The sequence below is a fragment of the Toxoplasma gondii genome, chromosome II, assembly GCF_000006565.2.
Source record: "Toxoplasma gondii ME49 chromosome II, whole genome shotgun sequence".
NCBI lineage: Eukaryota > Apicomplexa > Conoidasida > Eucoccidiorida > Sarcocystidae > Toxoplasma > Toxoplasma gondii.
Window position 1 is genome coordinate 2,195,356 of NC_031469.1, and position 16,153 is coordinate 2,211,508.

At 51.2% G+C, this 16,153-nt stretch overlaps 1 protein-coding gene across 1 annotated transcript; it reads left to right on the forward strand.

The window, feature by feature from the left end:
- The first annotated feature begins 1,831 nt into the window (after nucleotides 1-1,831).
- TGME49_298020 (DEAD-family helicase) lies at nucleotides 1,832-15,466 on the forward strand. Its single transcript, XM_002371178.2, has 20 exons — nucleotides 1,832-3,922; nucleotides 4,375-4,459; nucleotides 5,079-5,204; nucleotides 5,445-5,520; nucleotides 5,904-6,088; nucleotides 6,294-6,379; nucleotides 7,006-7,110; nucleotides 7,625-7,693; nucleotides 8,582-8,801; nucleotides 9,138-9,309; nucleotides 10,072-10,183; nucleotides 10,500-10,619; nucleotides 10,870-10,970; nucleotides 11,500-11,603; nucleotides 12,070-12,158; nucleotides 12,573-12,687; nucleotides 12,966-13,063; nucleotides 13,558-13,621; nucleotides 14,067-14,190; nucleotides 14,602-15,466. Exons 1-20 carry the CDS (start codon nucleotides 2,691-2,693, stop codon nucleotides 14,793-14,795), a joined length of 3,477 nt encoding a protein of 1,158 aa, XP_002371219.1. The 5' UTR covers nucleotides 1,832-2,690; the 3' UTR covers nucleotides 14,796-15,466.
- Nucleotides 15,467-16,153: the final 687 nt, after the last annotated feature.

Below are 16,153 nucleotides of genomic sequence, written 5' to 3' on the forward strand. Positions count from 1 at the left end.
TCTTCGTCGCCTCCTTCCCCCCCCTCCCCACCTCCAAAGAAAAGAGAGTGACAAAGGCAAGCAAGAAAATACATCTGACACCGTTCCATAGCCAAGCGTTTCCAACTGCTTCTTGTAAGCTGACACGGATGCGTTTCCGGCGTCGAGCGCTTTCGGCTCTGTCGGGGGGTTGTCGCTGGCACAGGTGAACGCGGTGCACCTCAAAACAGAGCTTCGCGTTCCCCTTTTCTGCACGCTTTTGAAAAGAACAGAACAAAAGATTAACGAAAACGATGATGAGGAGCCCTCCACATATATCAGCGGAACTCTTCTCAAACGTTGTCGCTACCTCGCCCGCGACTTTCCGCAGATCGCTCATGCACAATCTACCAGCAAACGTGCGAGAGGCGCCAGCAGTTGACACAAAAATCGGAAGGAACGCAAAGGTAACTCTGGTAAGATAACTTTTCTTTCCAGACTCAAAGCAAGATTCAATGAAAAAATGATCACCCTGGCAGAAGGACACAAGCGGGGCGAGGTCAGACAGCACGTGGTTCTCGTGTCTCGGTTACCCGCGCTTTTCCCGTTGACAGAACCGTCGTATTCCGCTAGCTGTGGTCCTTGGGCTTTAAAGCCTGGCTCACGAGACTTGTCACGAAAACGATAGGTAGATCTAGCCAACCAAGGAATGGAAAAATGTAGCTCTTGAAGTGACTTGTTCAAGTTTCCCTTTTTCCAAACCAGAGAGAGAGAGTCTGCAAAGAGCGAAGAAGGCTAACACTGGCGGCTTCTCTCTTAGAGGAACGATCGTAGGAGTGAAAAAAACGATTCGAGCAGGTTCAATCCTGTCCTGCTGTCGTGCGGAAAGATGAAGGACAACAGATCTTCTCGATGAAGTGTTAAGTGTATCGCATTGCTGGAAGTACTCTGTAAGCTATGGCATAGAATACGTCATTTAGGAACAGAGACATGTCAGGAGCGGGTGTAATTGAGTTCTCTTAGCAAGGGGGCAACTCAGTTTTCATCCTATTCGTCAGGTACCAACAGCTTGGTCACCTGGTAGGCACTGTGCCCCGGTAGTATGCGCGAATCGGAATTTGGCTAGAAAGAACTGCTCAGAATTTGTTTGAAAGGGGAGCGACTATACCTGAGATCAGCTCTCCAGTTCCAGGCAAAACCAAGAGGCTCTAGATCCGAGTGGGAAACGTCAGCGGCGTGTGTAGTGAGGAGGCTCGCAAATGGAAGCAAATCAGTTTACTCTTTACCGGTTGGAAATACCATGTACTGAAGACGCAGCGTCACAGATCTTTCACACAAGTGAGGCTCTTTTGACGCAGTGGTCTGTGTGAGCCATCGAGTCCGCCGACAGTAAAGTGGGGTATTAAGTCGTAGCTGAAGGTAGCAAGCAGATGAAGGCTGAGATGTGTTCTTGCTACCTGGAAACGTGGGCAGAAAACAAGCATGATTGAGACGTTTTCTGTGTATGCCCGTCGCAGGGGCGCCACACGAGTTGCAGCCTCTTTCCGCGGTGAAGCGAGAACTGCGAATCGACCCCCAGTACAAGAGAGCATCCTAGATCGCTACTCCAGTTCGACGCAGAAACAAAGTGGTTCAGCGTCGCTTTTTTGTCGACCGCGGATGGAGAGATCTGCCTTCAAGGGTTGTCTTCAGGTGACCACACCCAGGCGGATACGCACGCGAAGAAAAGCGCAGCAACGCGTGCATGCAGGGAGACCCCGTGGCGGGTTCGCGGTGAAGAACGAGGGAAAAAGTCGACAGGACTCACTTTTGACACACAGCTGCACGTTTTTAACACGGTCTCCCGTGTCGAGTTTTCTCCCTCTCAAAAGACCAAAACCAGATCGTGAAAATCAATCCTTTGGTAGGGCGAATCTCCTTCCAAGGGCTCACAGTTGATATATCTAACGCGATGTGTTCCAGTTGCTGGCACTGAAATATCCAATCTTGTTCTTAAGAACCCCAGAATTATTTTATTCTCTCCATTTCCATCGACTGCGCGTGTTCACCGAAGAAGTGCGTTGCGCGGGCCTTCTCGGCTGCCGTGCATCCCTAGCCAGGCGAAAGCAACCCTTTCGTTCATTCACAAAATTCGGTAGAAGAAGTTTTACCTCGAATTTCCTAAAAGGAGAGAAGCGTGCATCGAGCATATCTTCCTCAATTTTTTCTCGGTCCCCCTGTGCATGTCTCTTGTCTGTCTCCTCCTCCAACGCGCTCTCCCCTGCGTCGGGACTCAGCCGAGGGCGGCCGCCTCGAATTGTAGTCACTGGGGGGGCGATTATTCGGGTCTATAATTTGATCTACTTGATCAATATAGGTCGCGCTACTCCATCAGCACGTCCATCATACAACCACTTCGTTTTCTCATCAGAGACAGGAGGCGTTTGTGTGCCTTTCCATGTTTCCTCGTCGGAAGCGTTGATCTCTGTTAGCTCTTCGCTCTCTCTCGTGTCTCAGCGCCAACAGATTTCATCCTCCTGTCTCCGCCGTAGTGCCACATTTCGGCTGCGCCGTCGTCTGGTGAGGACGTGAGTTGAAATCCGTTTGTCGTGATCACAAACTCGCTTCCCTGTCTCTCTTCTCGTTTCTCCACGGCCTCTCCCTTTCTACGTTCTTCCTTCTGTCGCGTTCACTTGCCACCGCGCCTCCCTGCTCTGCCGTTTCTCCTCTTTCCTCCATCGCGCCGCAGGAGAATGTCGCCTGAGCTGGGGAGAGAGCACGGGAACGGAGACACGGCGGAGGTGTCTCCTGTCTCCGTTTCGGGCTCCGAAGGTGCGGCGGAGCCCGACAACGCGCGGAAGGAATCGCAGCGATCGGCTCCGGAGGCGGGAAGCCAAGAGGAGGACGACAGAGAAGAAGGTGAAGTTCGCAGCAGCGGCTCTTCAGACGTCGACAACGGCGACAGGGCGGCAGAAGCGCGCGGTGGAGAACAAGAGAACGAGGCCACCCGAGGACGGAAGCGGGTGTTGCCTGCAGCCGGAAAAGAGCCACCCTCTGTGCGGAGAGCTGTCGCGGTCTCTGCCCTGCCGGCGCCTCGCTTCTCGTCCAGACTGCCTCCTTGTCGCCCCACCGCGCCGTCGTCCTCCAAGAAGTTCCCCGATGGCCACGGAGACATCGAAGGCGGCGCTCACAGCGGGGCGTCTCATAGGAAGCAGGACGAAGCGAGTGTCGTCGCCGCCGTGTCGTCGCCTCCGCTAGCTTGCGGAGTCACATCCGCACTGCCGAAACGCACCTTTTCTTCCTCAACTCTCGATCTGCAGCCGTCGGCAGGCCTTGCGCGTTCGCCGGTTTCTGCGTTGTCTGCGGCGAAGCAGGAGGCTTCGATCTGCCCGCGCTCCTCCAGATACTCCAGAGAGGAGGAGACCAGGGTCGGGGGTCGACATGTGAGGGACGGGGACAGACGGACGCGAGAGGACGATCGCAGGCGAACAGACGATGATAGCAGAGACGGAAGAGACGACCGACGGACGCGAGAGGACGACCGCAGGCGAACAGACGATGATAGCAGAGACGGAAGAGACGACCGACGGACGCGAGAGGACGACCGCAGGCGAACAGACGATGATAGCAGAGACGGAAGAGACGACCGACGGACGCGAGAGGACGACCGCAGGCGAACAGACGATGATAGCAGAAACGGAAGAGACGACAGACGGACGCGAGAGGACGACCGCAGGCATCGCGACGAGGCCCGGACGGAGGGGAGAGAAGACAGACGGGGGCGGGAAAACGACCGAAGAGGAAGGGAAGAAGATCGAGTTCGAAGCGACGGAAAAGACGAAGACAGAGAGGGAAGCGGAGGACGAGAAAGAGACAGCCGGAGTGGCAGAGACGCTGTAGGCACCAAAAGAGGAGACAGCGCGCGACAGACTAAAGAAGACGGAGAGGACGAACAGGACAAATCCCGACCGGCGTCCTGGACCAGGTACGCAGGAGAAACACAACTCTCTGAAAACCTGAGAAATGCATGTTTCTCGGAAGCGACCATGTAAGCAAGTGCATTGAAAAAGGAGATGTGAAGGCGCTCGCTTCAGGGTGGTGTTGGTGACAATCGCCAGAGACGAGTCTCTCTGCCACATGAGAAAGGCGTAGGTCAGTTGCCACGATGTGTAGAACGCCACGTACTTGTCTACCTCGCTCTCGTGCGACGCACATCCAAAGCTATTTAAACGTACACGCGGCACGCGGCGCGGTCGGTCTTTTCCTCTCTGTTCACGTAGGCGAAAAACTGTCTATGTGGGCTTTCGCCGGTCTATCTTTGGTGTATGCACAGCCCGCTTGGCTGATGTTTCCTGCATGTTGTGTTTCTTCATTTGGGCGGCTTCACCCCGGCGTGTTTTCCGACTTTGTCCCCTCTGGTTTGCCTCTCTTCTCCAGCGTTTTGAGGGCTCCTGAACGCAATAGTATTCGCTCTCTCGAGGACGTTTTGACGAAGCAGAAAACAGAGGAACAACCCACGCGCGTAAGAGAGTAGAACGGAATAGAAAAGTTGGAAACACGACGCGTTGCTTTGTCCGTTTCCACTAAAATGCAGCTTGAGGTAGTGGATTTTGTGGGGTTGGATAGGCGAAGAAAACAGCCCAAGTTTGTCATGTATTTTAGCCTGCACGGCCCGCGGCCTGCGGCGATTTTGTCACAGGTGCGCTTTTCCAATGAAGATTTACAGAGTCAGTGAGGGTGGGTACTGTACGGTGCGCATACAGATAAAAGGTCTGCTATTAATTTAGCAGCACTATTCAAAGCGTATTCAGCAATTGAGACTTTCAGACGGTTCAAGCATTGAACAGTTGATTGAATAGAGCGGGTTTTGGTAGAAATTATGTAAGTTTGAGGTAGATCGTCGGCCAACACAGTGTGGGCAGCCTCCAGAGGGGGGCGCAATTTCAGCTGAGAAGACAAAAGAGAGGAAACGACCGAGCAAAACACGATGAGAAAGTGGAGAGCCAGGCGCACAAAGCAATGGCGATCTCCTGGCAGATAGAAGAGAGGGAGAGTTTTTATGGATTTACTTACTAGTCAACATAATGTGCGAGAAGCTGCCATTTACGGACGAATTCTCGCTGTTGGTGTGTCGCGCGCAGATCATGTTTTTGACGAAGAAACAGAGAGAGCAGCAACGAGCCGCGGATGAACGGCGTCAAATGGAAATGGAGAAGAAGAAGGAACGGCAGCTGCTGCAAAACCGAAAGAATTTCCTGATGCAACAAGTAAGGAACAGCTTGTCAGCCGTGATGGAATCTGACTTTTTCAGAACCATGGTTTGTGTCGTATGCTTCAAAAGACGCGCGTGCGTTCTTCTACCTCGTGCATAGTTTTTTTAGGGATAGCGTGAGAGGCAAAGTCGCCTGTGCACCTCTCGCTTCACACCCGGTCTGTGTGTGTTGTCGTCGACAGTGGCGAGGATGCGCTTGTTTGTTTCTCTTTTCTGCGCGACATCTTCCTCGCAGGAAATCGAGAAAGAGCGGGAGATGAAGGAGAAGCTGAAGCAGCGCGAGATGGAGAAAATCAAGGAAGAACAAGAGAGTAGGTCTCGCAGTTGTTTCAGACGCAACAACGGTCTCTCGCTCTCTCGGTACTTTTGATTCGTCGGTACTCTAAGGATTCTGTGTAGTGTCTAACTCACCACGTCATTCTGGACATCTTCAATTAGAAGACGCCTCTCATGCTGTCTCGAACGTCCGTCTCGCAGAGTCTGTGTTCCTTGTCTTCTCCGTGTTCTCGTCACGAATGCTGGAGCTGCGCGGGGACCGGCTTTTTGCTGTTGGGGATGCTTCTGAAGGGGTCGCGGGTGGTCCGTAGGTCTGTATTCGGGAGAAGACTGAAGTTTTCTGAATCACCATCGGAGTCTGAGCGTTTCGTGCCAATTGCCAAGTTCTTGCTGCCGCATTTTCTCCAATCCTTTTCAGGGCGCCTACGAGCGGTGAGAGGACACGCCGGTACCTCGTCTCGTAGCAAGGCAGAAGAAGAACGCGAGGCGAAGCGCGAAGCAGAAGGCAAGAAAGGCGGTTCTTCTGGGCGTGCGCGCGAAAGCAGCTTGGCTGATCTGCGACTTCTCAATCTCCCCGAGCAAGAGTTACGAGCGAGGCAACAGGTACGCGGGAAGGGTTCTATTTTGTCGAGGGGATACTTGAACAATCACCACTCGAAGACAAGCTGTACAAATAGCATGGTGACGGTAGTGGCTGCCTGTTGCACGAAGGCAGAATTTGAGTGCACTTCTGGTCTCTGGTCGCGCTCCCTCTTGCCGTCTGTTCCATTGGATGTCTTGTTTTGATGTGTTGTGCCTGGTTGTCTAGGAGCGAGAGCTCGAACAAATTCGAAATCATTACCTCGGGATGCGGACGGAGAAGAAGAAGATCCAGAAACCGTCGGAAAAGTTCAGGTTTGTTTCTCTATTGCAGAAGGTCAAACACAGGAAGCTTGCTGTCGGTCGAGATAGTCCCTGTTCCCCTCCAATGTGTATGAATATTCTCATGTTTCACGGGTACACGTTTGTGAAGCGGACCGCTAAGGCTGCGTGCTCGAAAGCGGGAATCGTTCCTGTCGACGACGATATTCCAGCATGTATAAACAATTTGGTCGCAATGATCCTCCCTAAGGGAGAGCTGATAAAGAGTTCATGTACCTTGAATATTTGTCATAGTACTCCGATCATGGAAGGTTTTCCACTGGTTCTACTTGTGAAACGTGAGTAGTTCACCTAGCCAACTAACACTGGAAACAACTACCCTGTGTAACGATGTTGCTCTGGGTCAAAGGGCCACGAACTCCAGGGTTATCTTGGAGAGCAAGTCTTTGCATTTTACCGTCTTTGTCTACGTATGCGTGTATGGAGCGCGTCCACTCTCGCGTGGTCTGGGGGTGTAATCGCCTGTGAACGTCGCATTTGAACGTCCTTTCCTCCAGTGCAGCGGGTGTATGTTGCTGTGCTTTTTGTGCTTCTGTGTGTTCCTCGGGCTTCCGTTGTTGCCGCATTTTGTCTTTAGTGCTGCGTGTTCGCCCATCCAGGAACATTTTTAACTTCGAGTGGAATGACGCAGAAGACACATGCAAAGGCGACAACAACCCGCTGTACCAGGAGAGAATGGAGCCACAGCTGCTCTTTGGACGCGGGTAGGAAAGAGCTTGATACAGAGCACGCCGAGAGCGAGGAAGAGCCAGAGTCAGAAATCCAGAAGTGCAGAAGGAATAAAAAGAAATAGAAAAGTGGAAGGTCCTCGACCAGGAGAGAGGCGATGTTTCACCGAGTTTGGGCAAGGCACCAGCCGTGGCGTTCGCGCTGGCCTCCACGTTCTCACGACCACGCGTGCGAAGTTCATTCACGCACCCGTCATCTGACTGTTCAGGCCTTCCAACCTAGCGTTCACGGCTCTTTGGTTTTGTCGCTCATACTCACGTCTCAGCCGCCCATGGGTACCTCAATTCTTCCCCACGTTGACAGGCTGCTGGCGGTTCGAAGGGCCAGCTCAGAAAGTGGTGCATTGAAGATGGAAGAGAATCTACAGACACGGTCACGGTCAAACCTCAAACCCCAACGACGAGCCGGGATTGCACATGTTCATTCCTGGAGCTTGGAGAGTAACTCTCTAGTCTAGTCGGTGCATTTGTTTTTGACATGTGCTTACAGGTTTCGAGCGGGCATGGATATCCGAGAGCAGCGCAAACAAAACAATTTCTACGACGAACTCGTGAAACGGTAATGCAGGCGTTCTTCTCTCACTGAACGTATCTGTGACCTAAGCGTTGCCATGGTCGTGTGGAGGGACGCCGTGACCTTTCAGGTGGCTCGCGAGTAATCTGCGCAGAGATCGCATTCACGAATAATGTGATCGCTGCACTACGCGGTTTAGCTGTGGTCCGGTTGACCGTAAGGCCGATTGTCTGCCTTCGTTTTTGCGACTCTCGGGTAGAGAGGCCGCCGTGAATCTTTCAGGCTGCATGCATGAGCGTGTTTTGACGACAAGTGGTCGAACCTAATAGTACTAGGGAACAGGGGATCAGGTTAGTTCTCGGGATAACCAGTCTCTTGCATCCGTCTATGCGGCATCAAGGTTATTCCGCATCGGTTCGGTTCTAGGAGTCATCGATGGTCCACTGTCATCTCTCGTATTGACAGCGAGAAAAAACAACTCCGGCATTAGGATGATCAGTACCATCGTACTTGCAGTAACCATCGCTGGGACAGGATTATGCATAAGCAGTTTTTCGGGAGTATATATACGAGTCCGACTACTGGCTCAGATCTTGACGGTTTTTGTTTCTCGGACCCAAGTTCTATTTTGCTTTCCATGTGTGTACACATTGGCTGGAAGCCACTAACGTCTCTGGGTCGCGAGAACCCTCGACCGTGCCACCACTGTCACCTCTGACAAAGACGCCTTGCAGGAGGCGACCGCTCCTCAACCGTTCTTTACAGGCATCTCTCTTTGTCTACGATAGCACCGATGTTAGTCAGCGGGGTAGACGTATGCACGTTTCCACGACCGCTGAGATCTGGCTCTTCTTCCACGTGGACTTCATGAAAGACCTAAAATTGTCTTGTTTCATGGGCATCTAGCCTTTTGTTGCATGTGTCTCTCCGTAGGCGGCAAGAACACCAGAAGGCTGAAGCATCTCGTGGAGCTGCTGAAGCCGCTGCAGCTGCCACGGAGGCCGTGAGGGCAGCGAGAGATGCGCAGGCCTCGCGCCTGCGTGAGAAGGAAGATGCAGAGGACAATCGCGGCCACTGGACGACGAAGAAGCGGGAGGAAATGAACGAGAGAGACTGGAGAATTTTCAGAGAAGACTTCGAGATTTACATCAAGGTGAGAACTGTCTCTTTGACACCTGTGGCCCTCAGAGGGCGAGAGCGTGAGCAGAAAGGCGAGGTACAGGGAAGCCCGAACGCGTCGCTCGGCGTTTGTCTTCCGTTATCGAGTGGGTCGCGTTGTGTGTATGTCAGACTCTGTTTTCATGTGGCTGTTGGTCTGTGCCTCTCTGCACATGACGTCGTCTCTCACAGGAGTTCCTCCGTGTCTTTGCCCTTTATTGAGTCGGTGGCTCTTGCCTGAGCCGCCTCGTGTCTCCGTCTTCATTCTGTGGATGTGTCCTCTCACTCGCTTTCCGTTTTCCTGCTCGGCTGTTTCTCCATTGCTTCTTAGGGAGGACGCGTGCCTCCACCTATTCGGACTTGGGCAGAGAGCGCACTGCCGTGGGAGTTGATTGAGGCTGTGAAGCATGCAAACTACGACCGACCTACACCGATTCAAATGCAGGCGATCCCCATCGCTCTCGAGCAGCGAGACCTGATTGGCATTGCAGAAACTGGATCCGGTAGGGAAGTTTAGAAAACAACACTCGACAGAGTTCTGAATCGAAATGAACCTGACAACCCCGAGAATGCGAATCGTGCACAAGTATATATATATATATATACATATTCACTATGGTGGTGAAGGTAGGCGCGTAATGGCATTTGTGCACCCGCCGTTTGCTTGTTCTTTGAGCGTTTTTTCTTCTTATCAAAGAAGATAATTGAACCGTGTATATCCGTCAAGAAAGGCGCTCTGTGCTGTCGGCTGAGTTCTAAGCTTTTGATCAGATTTGAGCCGTCAACAAACAGCCAAGGCAGCAATCCCGTCTGTCCAAATCGGTTGTCTGTGTCTCATATGTGGAATCACGATCAGTATCCAAAGTACTGCAGTGTTTCTGTTTCATTCGATATACGCGGCAGTTGTGCTCAGGAGAGCGTCTGTCTCTATTGGCGTCTCGGCCGGTGTTGCTGCTGTCGTGTCTTGAACGTATGCATTGCGTAGAAAACGTTTACTGTGTGCCTGATGTAGATGTGATGCACAATTTGTCATTGCATCCAACGTAGCCGGTTCCTGTCTTCCTGGATTCGACAATACCGGACTCTCTGTCGTGGCTTTCTATGTCTCCTGTAAGCTGTCTCTGCTTGTTTTATTCCTGTTGTCCCCCCATGTCCGTTGCATCGTTCGCAAGCTCGTCTGTTCACGCCTGTTGCATGCCAAAGACTCCCATGGAAAGGCCGAACCAGGCATGTATTTAGATGCGGTTGTCGTGGGTGACTTGCAGGAAAGACAGCGGCGTTCGTGCTACCCATGCTGACGTATGTGAAGGGCCTGCCGCCGCTGAATGAAGACACTGGGCAAGATGGACCCTACGCACTCATTTTGGCGCCTTCCAGGTGAGTCAGGATATGTTTCTGCACGTCTTGCATTCTGCCAGTCCCCATGTCCGGCTGCTGCACTCGATGCACACTCGTCTCCTGTTTTCCATTTCCTCACTTTTGAGCCTTGTGCGTCCGTCCTGTGGAACGCATGCTTGCCACTGGGGCTTCTATACAGACCTGAGTGGTGTGGCGTTTGTCTGTTGTAGGTCACGGGATCAGTTTGCATGTGTTTGTGAGGGTACGCTTCCGCATATGTAGTGTTGCGGTCGCGACGCTCTTCCAATATAACTTAGCTTTACGTTCGCCTTCTGTTTTTGCTTCTTATCTGCAGAGAACTGGCCCTTCAGATTGACGAAGAGACGCAGAAGTTCGCCTCCTTCTGCAAGTGCCAGACCGTTGCTGTCGTCGGAGGCCGCAGCGCCGAAACACAGGCCTTCCAACTACGCAGAGGGTAGGCGCTCGAGGAATGACCACGTGGAAGTCCTGCACATATAAGTGCATCCATGTTATGTGTAGAGACAGCGTGCATGTATACTTGATTAACCTGTACGTGGTCATATTGGTTGCGCCTTTACGCACATGTGGATATCTTTTATGGGCTGCAAGAACACAACTATATACGTGTACACAGATTCAAGGGTCATTAATGGATGTTGAGCAACACAGTGGCTTCTGCGGCGTGCGTTGCTTATTATTCACAGTGCTGAGATTGTCATCGGAACCCCTGGGCGTGTCAAGGACTGCCTCGAGAAGGCGTACACCGTTCTTAATCAATGCAACTATGTTGTCCTTGACGAAGCAGGTAACGGCTCCTCCCATGAACGTAGAACGTGCTCCTATGCACATGAATTGTATGTATGCCACTTTATCGTCATTGGATGGCTTTTTGTTCCATGGCTATACAAATCGGCAAGGGAAACTGTACCTAGACGGGTGTAAGTAGATGTGCGTGGATGCGTTCTCCGCGGCGGTGCCGGACCTTTCTCGGACCTCCCTGGTCATGTTGGCTGTATTCTTGGTTTTTTCTTTGGGGGTTTGCTGTGTCGACCTGACGCGCGTGGTTATTACAGCATCTTGGAGTCGCTTCAGAAACCCATTTGTACTACATCACTTCACATTGAAAATGCGTTGCCTGTTGCCCTTTGTTTCCTTTCATCTCTAGCTTGTTCACTCGCATTCTGTGGTGCTGCCGAGATCCTGGAACGTGGCGGCTCGTCCCTGTTTCTCGCGCAAACGAGCTTTAACCTGCACCCATGCGTCATCAGGTGAACACGCAGGTAGTTTTCCATGTTGCCCTTTTCCTGAATCTTGATTTACTGGTCTGTGATCAGATCGAATGATTGATATGGGTTTTGAGGAGATCGTGAATTTCATTTTAGATCAAATTCCGACTTCCAATTTGAAGAGCAACGACGAAGCCCTCATCCTTCAACAAGTGAGATCTCAGAAGCTTTCTTCTGGCCCAGCTTTTTCACGAAATGGAATTCCTTTTGTCTGGTATCTCCGATTTGTGTCGTCTCCTCTCCTTTTTTCTGGAGTCCTCCATAGCGTATCCCCATGCCTCTTCTGGGCTAGTGTCTCAGGTTTCCGTGGCGTTCGGCCTCCCCCTTTGCTCTTGTTTTTTCTGAACTCTCCTACGTCTTTTTCGTGATCTAAATTGTTGTTTCTGTGCGGACGGATTCTGTTCCAGCGTTCACCAAGACATAGAGTCTGTCGCTTGCTGTTTGTTTAAAGGAAAGACAAGTGAGCTGCGAGCGCGTGTGGTGGCACCACCGGCTTCAGCGTCCTGTCGCCGCCTTGGGATTCGTAGTGAACTTTCCAAAAAAAATTCCCTCTCTTTGTAACGCATTTCCTTGACGCAATTTGTATGAGCTCAAATGTGTTCTCCTTCGTGTGACCAGGAGATGCAAGCGAAGGCAGGCCACCGGCTGTACCGCCTCACGCAAATGTTCAGCGCGACGATGCCTCCGGCTGTGGAGCGACTGGCACGGTGAGGACATCCGTCGCGGTAAAGGAGCGTCGAAAGGACTGGACGCGCCAAGCAGGAGGCGGGAGAGAGGGGAGTTTTACGCCTCGAATAGGGATTACTGTATCACTTGCATCAAGGATGAGAGAAAACAATTACTCAGATGGTAGCATGATCGGTGCCCTCGTACTGGGAGTAATCATGTGTGTCTGAAGCACATCCGTGGGGTTGTGGTGTACAGCAAGCCTGAAAAACTTGTCTGTATCGCGCAATAACTGGAGTCCTAGGAAGAAGAGCCCCCCTTCTCACCGGTAGCTGGCGGGCTGCTTCAGTCAGCGATCCGTTTCGTTTTTCATTCCACGTTTTTCGAAGGCGAACTGTCTTTCTCCCTTTCTGCCGTGAACACGCGTTTTCTCCCTCCTTTTTCGGTGTTCTCAGCAAGTATCTGAGGCAGCCTTCGTATATCTCCATTGGCGATCCCGGTGCTGGCAAGCGAGCAATCGAGCAGCGCGTGGAGTTTGTCCCTGAGGCGCGTAAGAAGCAACGCCTTCAGGTACGTGATAGCAAGGCACTTGTGGGTATCGTTCATTGATCGTATTTCATTGTTGTTTCGCTTTTTTTTGCTGTAGCCCCTCGTGGAACTTCCATTTTTGGTAAGGGATATAGTGCGGCTCGCATGTGTTCGTTGTTGCATCAGCTTCGCCGGAACGCCCCAGAACGAACAGAAGGGCGCCTGTCACCTCTTCCTCTTCCCCGTTTTTGCTTGTTTTTCTTCCAATTCGGACACAGTGTATTTTCTCCAAAAATCGCGGCGGTGCTGTTTGTCTGCAGGACGTGCTCGAAAACGCTACACCTCCAGTCATGGTTTTCGTCAATCAGAAGAAATCTGCAGACGCACTGGCCAAGGTCCTCGGCAAGTTGGGATACAGGTAGGTTGTTTTCTTGCGACATTCGCTCTTGATTTGTTCCTTTTCTTACCATGTTCTCTCGTATCGTCGGTACCCGTTTGCCCCTCCAGTGTCGCGGAGGGCGAAGATTCGTAGCTGCCTCAGGGGAAACTCTTTCATGAGGAACTGGTACACCTCTTTTGTTCCATTTGCCTTTTGTCCCAGTGTGCCGCCAGCAGCTGTGTCCTCCTGTTCTACCGCGTTTTTAGCGGCAAAAGTGTTTCTTTTAAGACACTGGAATGTCGGTTTTACTGCGGGTCATCCCTCGCGTGCGTTTCCATTGTTGTGCGTCTCGGCGATGGAGCTCGTGCTTTTCTCTTCAAAGGCACAGCTCCACGTCAGGCCGTACACGTTCAAAGGAATAACCGGACACGCACTTAACGCATCTGTGTTAATTGCAGGGAGATATGTATTTGGCTACTTTGGAAAATCATTGGCAGAGACTGCTCGATTGTTTTTTGCCGGTGTGTGTCCAGTGCATGCTCGCTTCACGGAGGAAAGGCGCAAGAAAATCGCGAGGCTGCTCTTTCGTCTTTCAAGGTAACTTCTCCAACCTTTCTACATTTTTCCAGGCTCAGGTTTCCTCAGCAGTAGTTGAATGCTGTCTGGACGAATTCAAGCTCTATTGCAATTCACAGTGACTATTAGGTCGGTTGTTGCGTGCTGTGTCAATCAGAGGAACCGTCGAATTCTGATTATATTTCAGAAACAGATGTGCCCGAATGTGTAGAGAGGCTATTAGAAGATCTCGGTAGGACTTCGATATCTGCGCGACACTTGAGGCATAGGTGGGCATGGAGAAAGGGTTACTGGTCTCTTCTCAGCTTGATGGTGTTCTTCATAGGAAGAGGAAGAACATTTCTATATATATATATATATGTGTACGTATATTCAGTGACGCTCTGAGAGGTGCGCTGATCCGTTGTACGTGATGGCCAAGGAAGGAACTTTCTCTGTTGTGTCGACTGCTCAACTTCTTTTCCAGGAAGGAAGTCACGATGTTCTCGTAGCGACAGACGTTGCTGGGCGAGGTATTGACGTTGAGGGGGTGCAACTTGTGGTAAACTTCGATATGCCTAAAGATATCGAAGCGTACACCCATCGAATCGGTAAGCGCTTTAAGACTCAGCAATGACTGGTGCAGCCCGTACTACATAAATAGAGGGAGGTCTCTTCTCCGCGTTATTCACGTAGGCGAAGTGGCATTTGTCAAGGATGTTCCACGCATGCAGCGTACGTTATCTTTCCGTCAGCTCTTTCCTCTGTGACTCCACCTCTCCTAGGATAGGCCCTCAGTGCCCCTGTTTTCTGCTGAACATGGGGGGTTGTTTCCTTTTTTGTATCAGTGTGTTTGCCAGGCTCGGCAGCCGAGTGGAACGCGACGCTGAATGTGCATCTCATAATTTCGACGCCTTTTCCGTGGCTGTGTTTCCTGCTGCTTTCTTTTTTTCGTCGCTCTGTTTGGATAGTCGCGGGATTCTCTTTTCTGTGGCGTGTTGATTGCTTTTGTTTATCTACAGGTCGTACGGGTCGTGCGGGACGGAAGGGTCTCGCGATCTCGTTCCTTACCGAAGAGGATAGTGGGATTTTCTATGACCTCAAGCAGCTGCTTGTTTCGACAAACAACATTGTGCCTCTTGAGCTTGCCCATCATCCGGCAGCCAAGGCGAAAGGTGGCGACAAAAATTTGATCAAGCCGATTTGGTTCAATTGACGGCGCCTTCAGGTGGAATAGAAAGAGAGCGGCACTCTCAGAACAGGTAGACACTGAGCAAGCTGAAACGGAAAACGGCTCTGTTCATTCATGGTCGGTGCCAGAAGAGAAAAGAAGGCAAAAACAAGGAAGGGAGGGACTGACGACAGGGTGGTTCTCCTGGCGGAATGGCTTTCCCTGAACTCTCGTGATACTTGTGCTTTTCCTCTCAACACGGCTTTTTGTCTTCCTTAAAACATGCAGTCTGCCTACGAACAGCTGTTTTTCTATGAGCGGTGAATTTATTCGTGTAACAGTACGCTTTGTGCCGTCTGTGTCTCAGTAGTGGTTCACTGGGAAGCACGAACCCGGAGCCGGTTATGTGTAGAAAAGTTTTCGTCTCAAACCGCATTCTTACCGTTATCCTTATAGCACGCAATATTTGTGGCCTTAGCAACCTTTCCTAGCTTTTTTTGATATAGGTGAAGAACTGACAGTCGCTAACACAGCAGGCGTTCTCGATTCTTTTGGCTTCCTCTCTATATATTCATATAACCACCTAGTTTTGTCACACAGCCACTTCTTGCAAAGAGGCACAAGCGTCTGCAGCCGCCTCGCGTTTTCATTTTTACGGACGACGGTTCGGTCTCTTCTCAGGGACATCAGTAGTTCCATGTACAATTTGCCTTTCGTAGACAATACCCTGAAAACGGAAGCGTTTTCAGCGATTCACTGAATGCAGCTAAAATATGCTTCAGGACAAACGACATCCACAGGTGGCTGCCCGCAAGTTCAGAACGTGACGCCGGCAGTAAAGGAGTGGTCGGTTCTTAGCGTATGGGCCGCAAGAGGCGCAATTTGTTCCCGGACTATGCTCACATTTACTGCGCTGTCTTCAGCGTCTGTCCTTGTCCCCTATGCACCGCTGCCGCCAGTGGTGTATCATCCATGATGTGATTATTCGGGTGTATAGTATGATTATGTTGAGTAATATAGGTAGTGTTATTGTACAAGCACATGAATCCTAATGGGTAGACTAGCTAGAATCCTATACCTTACTATCGGATTGGCTCGATGCTTCTACTAAACCAACATAGTTAATAGCTACAGTTTCCGCGGAAGCGTAATTACTGGTTACAAAGCCGTTGTTCAGCCCATAAGTATGGTTTCGACGCTGTCCAGTGACCACACTCGAGATGATGGACGCTGACAAGCTCCCCTGGTTCATGTGGCACAAGAAAGCTGAGAACAGTGCATTGTTCTGTCACTTGTACGATGTGGACTGCCACCACGATAGTTCACATGCAGCAGCACTACGTTTAAACCTTACACTGGATCCAGTTCAGTGCTAACTTACAACAGAACAGAGGGGCGAAGCG